At 41.2% G+C, this 12,065-nt stretch overlaps 1 protein-coding gene across 3 annotated transcripts in view; it reads right to left on the bottom strand.

Annotated features, from left to right (window-relative positions):
• The window catches only part of si:ch211-269e2.1 (cohesin subunit SA-2), a 142,089-nt gene that overhangs the window by 2,779 nt on the left and 127,245 nt on the right, over positions 1-12,065 (bottom strand). For all 3 annotated transcript variants that reach the window (XM_043692329.1, XM_043692332.1, XM_043692330.1), the window contains exons 30-32: positions 8,191-8,393; positions 5,728-5,896; positions 1,148-1,275 (exon numbers count right to left, since the gene is read on the bottom strand). In XM_043692329.1, the coding sequence (XP_043548264.1) occupies positions 1,158-1,275; positions 5,728-5,896; positions 8,191-8,393 (490 nt within the window). In that variant the 3' untranslated portion in view covers positions 1,148-1,157. The remainder of the gene's footprint in view (positions 1-1,147; positions 1,276-5,727; positions 5,897-8,190; positions 8,394-12,065) is intronic.

Genomic DNA, 12,065 nt, shown 5'->3' with positions numbered 1-12,065 from the left:
ACCTCTTATCAGGAATTTTGTGGTAGAAGCTGAACAGTGCCAATGGGTAAAATGTTCTGCTGCCCTGGATTTGAGATTCCTCCCCTCAACATCATAAACCTTTTTGTTTGCTTTATAAGGTCAACCTGACAGCATAACCTGGTCTGACAGCATAACACTGGAAAATGCATGGACTTAAGCTCTGCACTACTGTTTTCCTTTCTCCATCAGTTTGTAAGTCCATTGGAGACTGATTAATAGAGTTTAATGCTGTGATTGCCAACAACTCTAGTACCATTGCATCACGTGACAACATAATGGGTGAAAGTAAGGTAGGTGGCTTGGGCCTGTCAGGTCAAATGGTTCCTATTTTTGCATGATTCTCATTCAGTGTAAATTAACAATGTCAGTCACACAGGCCATAACGTGGCCGGTATGAGGAACTCAACAGAATTCCAACTGATGCAATCAAGAGTGATCCTTTTCGTTTTTTTTTAGGGGTGGGACAGCAAAAAGTGACCTTTCCTGCCTGTGCATTCATGACTTAAAATTTGTATTTTAAAGCACCTTTTCGCAGCAGTCAACGTGCTCACAGCAATAGAATAATGAGCAGATCATTCTGTTGAAGTGACAAGGGAGAAATCTTAGCCAGGACACTACATGCTACATGATCTTTTACACCCACCTGGGTGAATAGATAGTGCCTCACCTGACCGCATCCCCCCAAAACTCCAAAATTCCCAAAGTCAAGTTTTGATCAGCACAAAAATGAATGTGCAATAACCCAGTTAAAACCTATTATAAATTTTGAGCCCAATGACAGAAATGGCTGCTGAGGAACAAATGTGCTGCATTTCATTGTGATATTTATTGTCCTGGGTTTCATTTCATTGCTGTTCAAGTCGACAACTGATTTCAAAATCAGCTCAATCTGTGAACACTCAGCAAAAGGTAATCAAGCAATTATTTACAGCCTTTACCACAAAAGTCACAACAGAGATATTGCAATCTCTTTTCGAAAGCAAAAAAAGATTGCCGCAATATATATGCTCCAATTTTATTGAGAGTATTTATTAGTTTTACCTTAGAGCATCCACTTTCACATTTCAATCAATATTTGCAAATCTTTTGGTGAAGAAAGATGAGAAAAACCTATTCTGGTGCTTACCGAGTTTGTGTCAATCATTGTCAATATCCAATATTTCATTCACGTCATCAAGGTCACCCTCGGCTAATTTTGTTGTAACACCTTCTTCCAGTTTGTCTGTGTTCTCCATTGTTGTGGTCCCATACTCACTAAAACAAGAGCTCATTGTGTTTTAGTACGCTTGCCATAAACAGATGAGAATCAGTTTCAAAGTAAATCAATACCCTATTGGCCCAGATTGCATTGAGACTAAGAGGGATGTTGTCAGGACTTACTATTTGACAATCATTTATGTGTTGTGGATGTTACTGGTTGGGTCAGCATGTGTTGATCATTTTTAATTGCCTCCTGATCTCCCTTGCTCGGGACATTTCAGGAGTCAGTTCAGTGTCAACTATGTTGCTGGTGGGTCTGGAGTCACATGTAGGTCAGAGCAGGTAAAGACAGCAGATTTCCTTCCCTGAAGGACATCCGTGAACCAGATAAGTTTTTTCTGCAATCCATCATACTAGATTTTTAATGCATTCAAATTTCACCATTTACCCTGGTGAGATTCAAACCCACATCTCCAGTAAGTTACCCTGGGGTTTCTGGATTACCAGCCCAGTGACACGGAACCCACTGCTCAACCTCTTTCCTATTACACAATACTGAGCTTCATTCAGTAAACACTGAAGCAGCTTATGCAGCAGATATTATCCAGGCTTGGGCTTTTCCTGGTGAAGGGCTTATGCTCGAAATGCTGAGTCTCCTGCTTCTCGGATGCTGCCTGATGTGCTGCACTTTTCCAGCACCACACTTTTCAACTCTGATAAGTGGTAACATTCACATCACACAAGATAACAATTTCACACAAGAGAAAAATCTAACCAATGCCCCTTGACATTGAGTGTTATTACCATTACTGAATCCCCCACTCATCAACATCTTGGATAGTAGAGGTAAAGTTGCCATCATCTTACCAGGTCGTGCAGCTACTTTCTTATTACAGAGTGACAACTGGTGATGGTTTAACCTGAGGGCCAACAGACCTCAAGAGGGAGAGGTTGTGAAGGACAGTCCTCCATGGTAACCTCAGCTGGTGTGAAAATGGAATATTCACTGCTGGCATCACTATGCATTACTAACCAACCATCCCGCCAACTGATCACAATCTTAGTTACTGAGAGAGGGAGTTGGATGGAGTAGTGAAGGGGAGGGTGAACAAGCAAAGGTGTAAATAGATGGTGCTTAATTTGATTCAATTTGGCAATGACATTATTTTGAAGAGATCACTGCACATTTCAAACATTTTACAATGAATGAAATCATTTTAATTTGAATTTTCATCACTGCTGTAATGTAGGATATGTAATTGCTAGTGCCTGCTCAGCAAACTTTCAGGAAAGGTGGTGACAACCAAATAATTATTTTCTTGTGTTGTTGAGTGAGGCACAGGTATTGGCCAGGACACTTGAAATAACCTCCTGCTCTTGTTCAAAATGCTGCCATGAGAACTTTTACATCGATCCAAAGGGGCCTCGGTTTAACATCTTACTTGAAGGATAGCACCTCAATGGGGCACTGGCTCTGTACCACATTGGAGTGCCAGTCTTGATTTTGTGCTCAAGTCCTGGAGTGCAACCAGATTTACTGTAAGATGTTCCTTGTGTTATCATCCCAGCAAAATGTAATGCAAGTCAGATCTCAGAGTGAAATTTGGCTTGATAGATCATAAGTTGGGAGGCATGTTGGCTCAGTGGTTAGCACTGCTGCCTCACAGCACCAGGGTTCCAGGTTCGATTCCAGCCTCGGGCGACTGTGTGGAGTTTGCACATTCTCCCCGTATCTGCGTGGGTTTCCTCCAGGTGCTCTGGTCTCCTCCCACAGTCCAAAGATGTGCAGGTCAGTTAGACTGGCCATGCTAAATTGCCCATAGTGTTCAGAGGGAAATGGGTCTGGATGGGTTACTCTTCGCAGGGTTGGTGTAGACTGATTTGGCTGAAGGGCCCGTTTCCGCACTGTAGGGAATCTAATCTAAAAATGTTTTTGTATCTGTTTTCAGTTGGTTACTGTGGGGATTAGTCACTAAAACATTTGTACAAGCTGCAAATGTTCTTTACATAAGAACATGATTTATTACACAAAATATAAAAGAACTAAATGCTAATGTAGATGTATTTCAGACAGTTTATAAGATCAGCAAAACGAAGTTTCAATCTGTTACCAAATGATATCCTTTACAGATACTCAATCCCAGAGCTTTATCACCCCTATCTCAACACTTCAATTTCTTAATTAACACTCTTTCCGGGACTTCTGAACAATTATAAGAATTTTTTCCAGTTCCAACAACTTGAAAACGTATACACAAACTCTCACAGCTTGGAGAGCTCACAAAGTAAAACTTTCTGCTAGGGTGATTGTTTTCATGAACTGAAAACATGATTCTTCTGCTCGGGGAATCTTCTTCTGACTGAAGTCAAAGTAAACTAGTGCCCCAGGTCTGTTTTCTCTGTTTGTCACAAGCTCAGAAGTATAAACATTCCATCAATTAGCACCAAATGTATTCTGCTAGAACACTTAACTAAATGACATGCTTTTTCTGAAATTATTTATTTAGGTCACTGTTCCAAATGACATTCTGACCTTTTTTTAAAGTTGTTATCATGAAAGAGCATTCTTTATGAGTCCTCCAGGATTGTGTCCTTCCAGATAGTTAATGCAAAAACATCTATGCTGAGCTTTTACAATGCTGAAAATGTGTTGCTGGAAAAGCGCAGCAGGTCAGGCAGCATCCAGGGAACAGGAGAATCGACGTTTCGGGCATAAGCCCTTCTTCAGACGTTTATGCCCGAAACGTCGATTCTCCTGTTCCCTGGATGCTGCCTGACCTGCTGCGCTTTTCCAGCAACACATTTTCAGCTCTGATCTCCAGCATCTGCAGACCTCACTTTCTCCTCTGAGCTTTTACAATCCCTAAGCAAGAAAGCTGATCAGTGTTAGCTGCTTTGTATCATTTATAGGACATTGAACTACAAGGTTTTCCAACTATTGGAGACTTCAATTAAATGATTAAGCTTGCTAATGTCCACAATGTTCATTGCAAGCATCTTCTTTTCTTCATGCCCAGGACGTTGGCAATGCTGACAAGGCATTTGTTGCCCGTCCCCAGTTGCCCTCGAGAAGGATGTGTTGAGTGAGCTTATTGAACCGCTTAAGTCTGTGCGGATGATAGCTTGACATATCAGTTTTGAGACAACTACTTGGCAATCTCAGAGGGCAGCTAAGAGTTAACCATATTGTTGTGGGTCTGGGGACATATGTAGCCTATACTGGGTAAATCAGATAGGGTTTTATGACATTCCAATATTTTTAATGGTCACCATTACCTATACAAATGTTTTATTCCAGATTTGTTTAATTAACTGAATTGAAATCCTCCCAGAATCTGTGGTGGGATTTGAACTCATGTCTCCAGATCATTAGTTTGAGCTCCTGATTATTCCTCAAGTAACAAAACCACTTTACTGGCACAACCTCAAACAACAGTTAAATAGAGCTTGTATGAGTTTTGACAGGAGCCTGCCATTCAAAACTGATCGCTGGGTATATTTTACTTAAGCAGCCCCAGTTTCCAATGGACGATACAGACTCGATCAACACAAATTAATTAGGTTCAAGTGTGAAGCTAGAACTCCTCACCAAAACACCAAGGCATTGCAGATGAGAACAAAAAAATAAACTCACCCTTGCAGGAGTGAAGTGGAGAAATATTTTTTAAAAAGGAACAGATTAAATGTCAGCCACATTCTAAGTGATGCATAAATCCTGGCACTTAAAACTCTACTGTAATTTGTGGGATCATCCTTTAACTTGCCAGTTTTGTTCCTGCATCCTATACATTAGCTTTCCAGGATGTCATTTGTTCTGTATTTCACCAGGCACCAACGAGCTGCCTCTCATTGTCACTCCTAAATATCTTTGGGGTTTGTTATAAGGGTGAGTCCTCATCACTGCCCCCAAGTTCCACGAACTCTCTGGTGAATGTGCTGCCCTTAGTAGGGATCAACAGGGGCTGGTCTGGTATGATAAAGGACAACCACTTGGTAACCTTAACAAGAGGCTCTTGTCTTAAATATGATGCTGTTTAGTGCATGTTAGCAATAATGTATACATTATATTAATAAGATAAATATTATTACAGAGACGATTAAAGAGACAAAGATAGTTAATGGTTACTCATTTGAAATGCTAAGCTGTTCTCCCCTCTGTGTTCACATAATATCACCATGGTACGCTTCAGCATTAACCCTTACAGTAGCATTATAGAGAACAGGAGATCTGGCCAGCTCTAACTCTGATTAAGTCTAGAGTCTTGTTTGGGAGTTGGTGGGTTGTGCAGAGAACTGCAGTGAGAACAGCAGCCTCCGGGTGGAACCCCAGCATGTCTGGCCCAGGGTGGGTAAGCTGATATCACCAAGGCCCAGGAAAAGTATCCGAGGATCAAACTGTCTCTGATACTGAATCCTAGTCTGCAGGAGCGAAGGGGTATGAAAGCAAACGAGAAAGGAAACAATAAGAAGGGAAAATTAAAGCGAAAGCATTAGAGGTCAGTGTACCTGCTGAGTGACTGCATCCTGACAGTTTCCAGCGAATGCTCCTTTGTGCCGTGCACCCTTTGCTTCTCATCTTCTCCTGGCCCCACAGGCGTCAACTGAGGCATCAGGGAACGAGGTGAGATCTTCGCATGCTGCTCCTCATTCAATCCTACATGACCATTACTCTCCTCTGCAAAACAAGGAAATGTGGCACACCTCTACCAACCGACATATTTTAACTCCTCAAATCATTCGCAGGCCTCCTCCCAATGTTAGTGTGAGAAAGTCACTAATACCAGATCCATTAATAGACCATTAAACAACACTTGTAACTTTGGAGTAGTTGTAGATGCAGTGGATTCAGTGAACTAATCCCTTGCCAATAATCAATGGGACAATGACTGGGACTCTTGCAGAAAGGGAATGCATTTAATTGACTCACTACTCAGCCAAGTCCCAAACTAGCAATGAATTAATAATTGCAACAGGAACAGAAGATACAGCTCTTTATACCGCAAGAGTCAGCAGCTTCTCCCAAGCAGAAACACATGGAGCCAATGACTGAATTACATTCTCCATTGACTATCCATATTGCCAAGTGTGAAAGCTATGTGTAGACCTCAAGGTACTATCAACATGACTTTATCTCAGTAGCAAACTGAGACTTGTGCATTAGCTGGGCACTCCAGTTCTCTGAATTCAGTGCAGATTTAGCTGGCCATCCCACAATGTAAAGTCTTCAGTGGAACAAGAGCCGAAGGAGAATTTACTGTTAGACACAGAAGCAAAATCAGGCCACCTACCTTGGTGCCTCTCATTTCCTGTCACACACTAGATTATTGCCCAACATGCCAGAGGTATCTTGGCAGAACTTTGCAAATTGATCGAGGGTCATGAGCAATGCATTCAAGGTGCCAGAATGCCGTGCCAGGGAGGTGACTCAATGGTATTCAGTGATTATTAATACTCATTCCTCAGTGCATGTAGCCTCTGAGCCTGATGGTGCTGATCTCTGGCCATATAATCAATCCAATCTATAAATAATATCCAGGTCAGTACTTACTGATTGACCTAAATCCTTCATTTGACCTCCCATCATGTTCATCTTTTTTTGCTTAAACTTTAATTGACTCATCAAGCTTCCAGCTTACCCTAATTACGCCTTTCAATAATTTATCTGTTAAACACTTGCCAGGAAATCTAGTAGCTTCATAACTAAATGTCTTTGATCTCTACCATTAAAAAACTGGTAAAAAAGAAATATGAAGTCAAAGTTTTTCAATCTTGCACTTATCAGAATTGAAACACAAGGGCAATAAACTTTAGGAAGAGAACAATAATTTAGCACCTGAAGAAGTTGCTGATGATTGGATTATGGTTGGCATGGAGATTCAGCAGGAGCAGGTGACTGTCAAACAAACAAGGCAGGTTAGCTCTGATTGGTCAGAACATTGCCATGGAGACATAGCAGGGATTGGCTTTGACAATATCTGTAACATTTTATTTGGCTTGCAAAGAACTTTGTGTAAATAAATGTAACTTCCATAGGCACAAATGAACCACACTGTGGGCACAACTGATTATTCTAAATTGATTTCCAGTGAAATTCTTAGCACAGTAAGAAAATGAGTACGTGCTGTCCATCAGCAGAATTACAGCTAACGTTGCAGATGATGTTCTAAGTTTGCAAAGCATGGTTTGGTTGAGAACATAGCCCACTGCGGACAGTCAAAGGGGCATATTGTTTGATACATTCAGTTAGTCGTTAATAGATTACATGATTACATAATTACAGAGAGTGAAAGAGGTCAGTCAGTCCACTCTTACAAATGCAGGGCTGTGGCTCTTGTGGCTGCCTGCAAAGGCATGGGCAGGTGGACAACTCCAAGTCGTGACACATCATCAAGCTGAGGAGAGCAGGTAGGACGAAAAGTTAAAAAAAAGATTTGCATTTATATAATATCTTTCACAAACTCAGTGTGCCCCAAAACATGGTATAACTAATTAATTTGTTTTTAAGTGTATTGCTGTGATATCGAAAACAGACTGCCAATAAGTGCACAGAAAGATTCCAGGCAGCAGCATAACAATGATCAAAGTGATACTCATTGAGGGATAAATATTGACCAGGACTCTGGGGAGAAGTTCCCTGTCCCATAGAATAACACTTTGAGAGAGCAAATCAAGACCTAGTTTAACACTGTATCTAAACAGTGACATCTCCAACAGGACAGCACACTCTTTTAACTGCACTGAATTGTCAGCTTAGATTATGCATTCGCAAGTGTTTTGAAATGGACCTCGAGCTCACTGACTTCTGACCCAGGTGGGTGCGTTACCCTCAGAAGGTGAGGGTAATGTCAAGCTTCAGGTTTAAAATCTATCATTGCAGGAGGAAGACCAGATCAAGGTAGATAAGGAATGTCACGTTATGGAGCTTTAGGGAAGAGTGAGTGTGTTGAACACGTTGTACGAGCTACTTACCAATTTGCAGCCTCCTTTTCAGAGACGATGATTTGAATTGTGCTTGTACTGGAGACAGTGCACTCTGGTCACTGCTGTTTGTGGATACAGTATCATCATCTCTACAATCCAACAAAGACCTTCTGTACAAAATCAGTGGAAGCCACTCCTCTCCATTCTCTGCTGCCATCTGGTCTGTTACAAACCTCTCCAGGTAATTGAACCTGAGCAGAAAATTAGAGGTGATTGAATGATTGAAAGCAACAATGAGCTGTAGAAATGGGGAAATCTCATGTCATAGAGGTTGCACCTGAAGCCTCTACTTAAAATCCATTAATTGACACAGTTTGAAAGAGTTTACAGTGACAGAGGGACCTAGGGGGTGACGCTTACATTTTCAAGGGCAGGAAATCTGTCAGGCATGTGATAGAATACTCCCTACATGCCTGAGCATCTTGAACAACTTTGAAGAAGCATGACACCATCCAGTACAAAGCAGCCGGCATGATTGGGACCACATCCACAAATATTCACCCCCTCCACCACTGACACTCCATATCAGCCATATGTACTATCTATAAGATGCACTGCAAAAATTCACCAAGGCTCCTTAGACAGCACCTTCCTAACCTACAAGCACTACCATCTAGAAGGACAAAAGCAACTGATACATGGAACACCACCCCCTGCAAGTTCCCCTCCAAGCCACTCACCATCCTGACTTAGAAATATATCTCCTTATGTTCAACATCACTGGGTCAAAACCTGGAATTTCCTGCCTAAGAACTTGGACTGTAGCGGTTCAAGAAGGCAGCTCACCACCACCTTCTCAAGAGCATCAAGGCACAGGCAATAAATACTGGCACAGCCAGTAATGCGCTCTTCTCTTGAGTGAATTTTAAAAAAGACATAACGGGAGAATAACCTGCAAAGCACATGTGATCTTGGAACATATAATTACCTTATTGAGTGAATAGAAGCAAAAATAATGCTGAACATTTATAAAGTCCTGGCTAAATCACACCTTGAATAATGCATCCGGTTCTGCTTGATACATTGTAGTAAAGTTGTGAAGGTCTTTGAAAGGTCTTGAAAGGTCTTTGAAAAACCAATTTACCAGAAAGATTTTAGATGCAATGTTTGGTTGGAGAAGCAGTATCATTCTGTTATGATCCTAGATGACAATATTACTGGGTAAGTTGGATCTTAGAATGAAATCTGACCCGGTAGATCATTTTGGTTCATTTAGTGAACATGGACATCAGTCACTGAAGCACTGTCATTGGAGGCTCCAGAGTTTCTGTAACAACAGAAGCTTATAACACCAAAAAAAAGGAAAAGAAAACAAAAACAACATACCAGTCCATGTGGTAAGTTTAGGAAAGTCTTAAAACACACAACAGAACTAAGTTTTCAACCTGTTTCCCAACATTGTCAATCTACAGGGATTCCAGTACAGAGAAATTACCGGTCCATTTAAAATCTTTAAGATTTATTTATATACAAAGAAATGCAGATGCTGGCGATCTAAAACAAAACAGAAATTGCTGGCAAAACCCAACAGGCCTGGCAACACCTGTGGGAAGAAAGCGGAGTTAATGTTTCAAGTTTGTTGACTCTTCATCATCTTTAAAGTCCAGTTAACTGATTGTCTCCAGTTATGTTTCTTCTTACATTAGTACTCACAAAACCAAGAGCTTAAATTTTTTCAGCTTCTCAGATTTTCGCTCTTCTGGTTTGGAAGATGTATTCCTGTAAGGAAAAGCCACAAACTTGCTTTTGGCCTCAGTCAGGCCTCCTCTGAACTGCCCTTAATTGTTTTACTCTGGATTTTCTAAACTAAAATCAATCCTTGATTTTGAATTGGAAACAAGCTAATGACCTTCAAGGTTGACTTACCTGTCATAAACTACCATAATGTATGTAGTTTTCCATTAACACACCGTAGGGCCACTTGCTTTCTGAACAATGTTGGAGTAAGGTCACTGTTTCACAAGGAACTTGATTTTATTTTACAAGAACAGCTTTTCTCAAGAAAACCTCCATAGAAACAATCTACTGCCAGCCACCTGAATGGTCAAATTCACCTTCCAAAAGTGATATTAATATATTTATATAAATTATATATTTTTCATCACAATTCTCATTGGAGTAAAAGAGACTCTTGAAGAGATTTAATTGAGGTGTATAAGGTTATGATAGCATTGAATTGGGTAGACAGCGAGACTCTGTTCCCATCACCAATGGCACAGGTTCTAGAAGGGTTTAGGTTTAAGTGTTTTTTGGTCAAGAGGCAAGTGTAATGTGGGGAAAAACCTTGTTATGTAACGAATCAGTGAGTGGAAGTGACCTGAAATGCACTACCCACGAGGGGTGGAACTCATGAATGGCTTCAAAAAGAAATTAGATCCACATCCGAGTGATAAGAGATCACATGGGAGGTACAGCATGGGAATACAACTGAGTGGATTGCTCGAGTTTGTTTTTGTTCTGAAGAGTGAGTGTGTTTGGAATTACCTTCTTCAAAAGGCAGTGGATGCAGAATCTATTGCGAAGACAGATGTCAACAATTCTTGGATACCAAGGGTTTGATTATCAGGGATCAGTACAGGTGAGTTTAAAATCAAACCAGCCTTTATCTTATTGAATGGCAGATCAGGCTTAAAAGATTGGCATGAACTGGTTGGACTGAAGGGTCTATTTCCATGCTGTATAACTCTAAGCGTCTAAGGGTCTAAGGCTTAATGGCCTACCTCTGTTCCTCATTTGTATATTCATAAAGTCAGCATGGATTCGATGGGCTGAATGTCCTCCTGTGTAGTGTAATTTAGTGTAATTATAAGGTAGCCAGGAAGGATCTGAAGAGAGAGCTAAGAGCAGCAAGGAGGGGGCATGAAAAGTCCTTAGTTGGTAGGATTAGGGAAAACCCTAAGGCTTTCTATAGGTATGTCAGCAATAAAAGAATGACTAGGCTAGGAATAGGTCCAGTCAAGGATAGTAGTGGGAAGTTGCGTGTGGAGGCTGAAGAGATTGGGGAGACACTGAATGAATACTTCATTCAGTATTCACTCAGGAACAGGACATTGTTGCCGATGTGAATATTGAGTCACAATTAATTAGAATGGACGGCTTTGAGGTATGTAGGGTAGAGGTGTTGGAAATGCTGGAAAGGGTGAAAATAGATAAGTCCCCCGGGCCTGATGGCATTTATCCTAGGATTCTCTGGGAAGCAAGGGAGGAGATTGCAGAGCCATTGGCCTTGATTTTTATGTCATCGTTGTCTACAGGAATAGTGCCAGTAGACTGGAGGATAGCAAATGTGGTTCCCTTGTTCAAGAAGGGGAGTAGGGATAACCCTAGTAACTATAGGCCAGTGAGTCTCACTTCTGTTGTGGGCAAAGTCTTAGAGAGAATAGTAAGGGATAGGATTTATGCACATCTGGATAGGAATAATGTGATCAAAGATAGTCAGCATGGTTTTGTGAAGGGCAAGTCGTGCCTCACAAACCTTATTGAATTCTTTGAAAACGTGACGAAGGAGGTTGATGAGGGGAAAGCGGTAGATGTGGTATATATGGATTTTAGTAAGGCGTTTGATAAGGTTCCCCATGGTAGGCTACTGCAGAAAATACGGAGATATGGCATTGAGGGTGAGTTGGAGGTTTGGATTAGGAATTGGCTGGATGGAAGAAGACAGAGGGTAGTAGTTGATGGCAAAGTTTCTTCATGGAGTGCCGTCACTAGCGGTGTTCCGCAAGGATCTGTTTTGGGACCATTGCTGTTTGTCATTTTTATAAATGACATGGAAGAGGGGTTAGAAGGTTGGGTAAGCAAGTTTGCGGATGATACGAAAGTCGGAGGAATTGTTGACAGTGAGGAAGGATGTGGCACGTTAC

Source organism: Chiloscyllium plagiosum, chromosome 6 (assembly GCF_004010195.1).
Source record: "Chiloscyllium plagiosum isolate BGI_BamShark_2017 chromosome 6, ASM401019v2, whole genome shotgun sequence".
Taxonomy (NCBI): Eukaryota; Metazoa; Chordata; class Chondrichthyes; order Orectolobiformes; family Hemiscylliidae; genus Chiloscyllium; species Chiloscyllium plagiosum.
The sequence above is the reverse complement of the archived record's forward strand: the minus strand, read 5'-3'. Positions and strand labels throughout refer to the sequence as shown.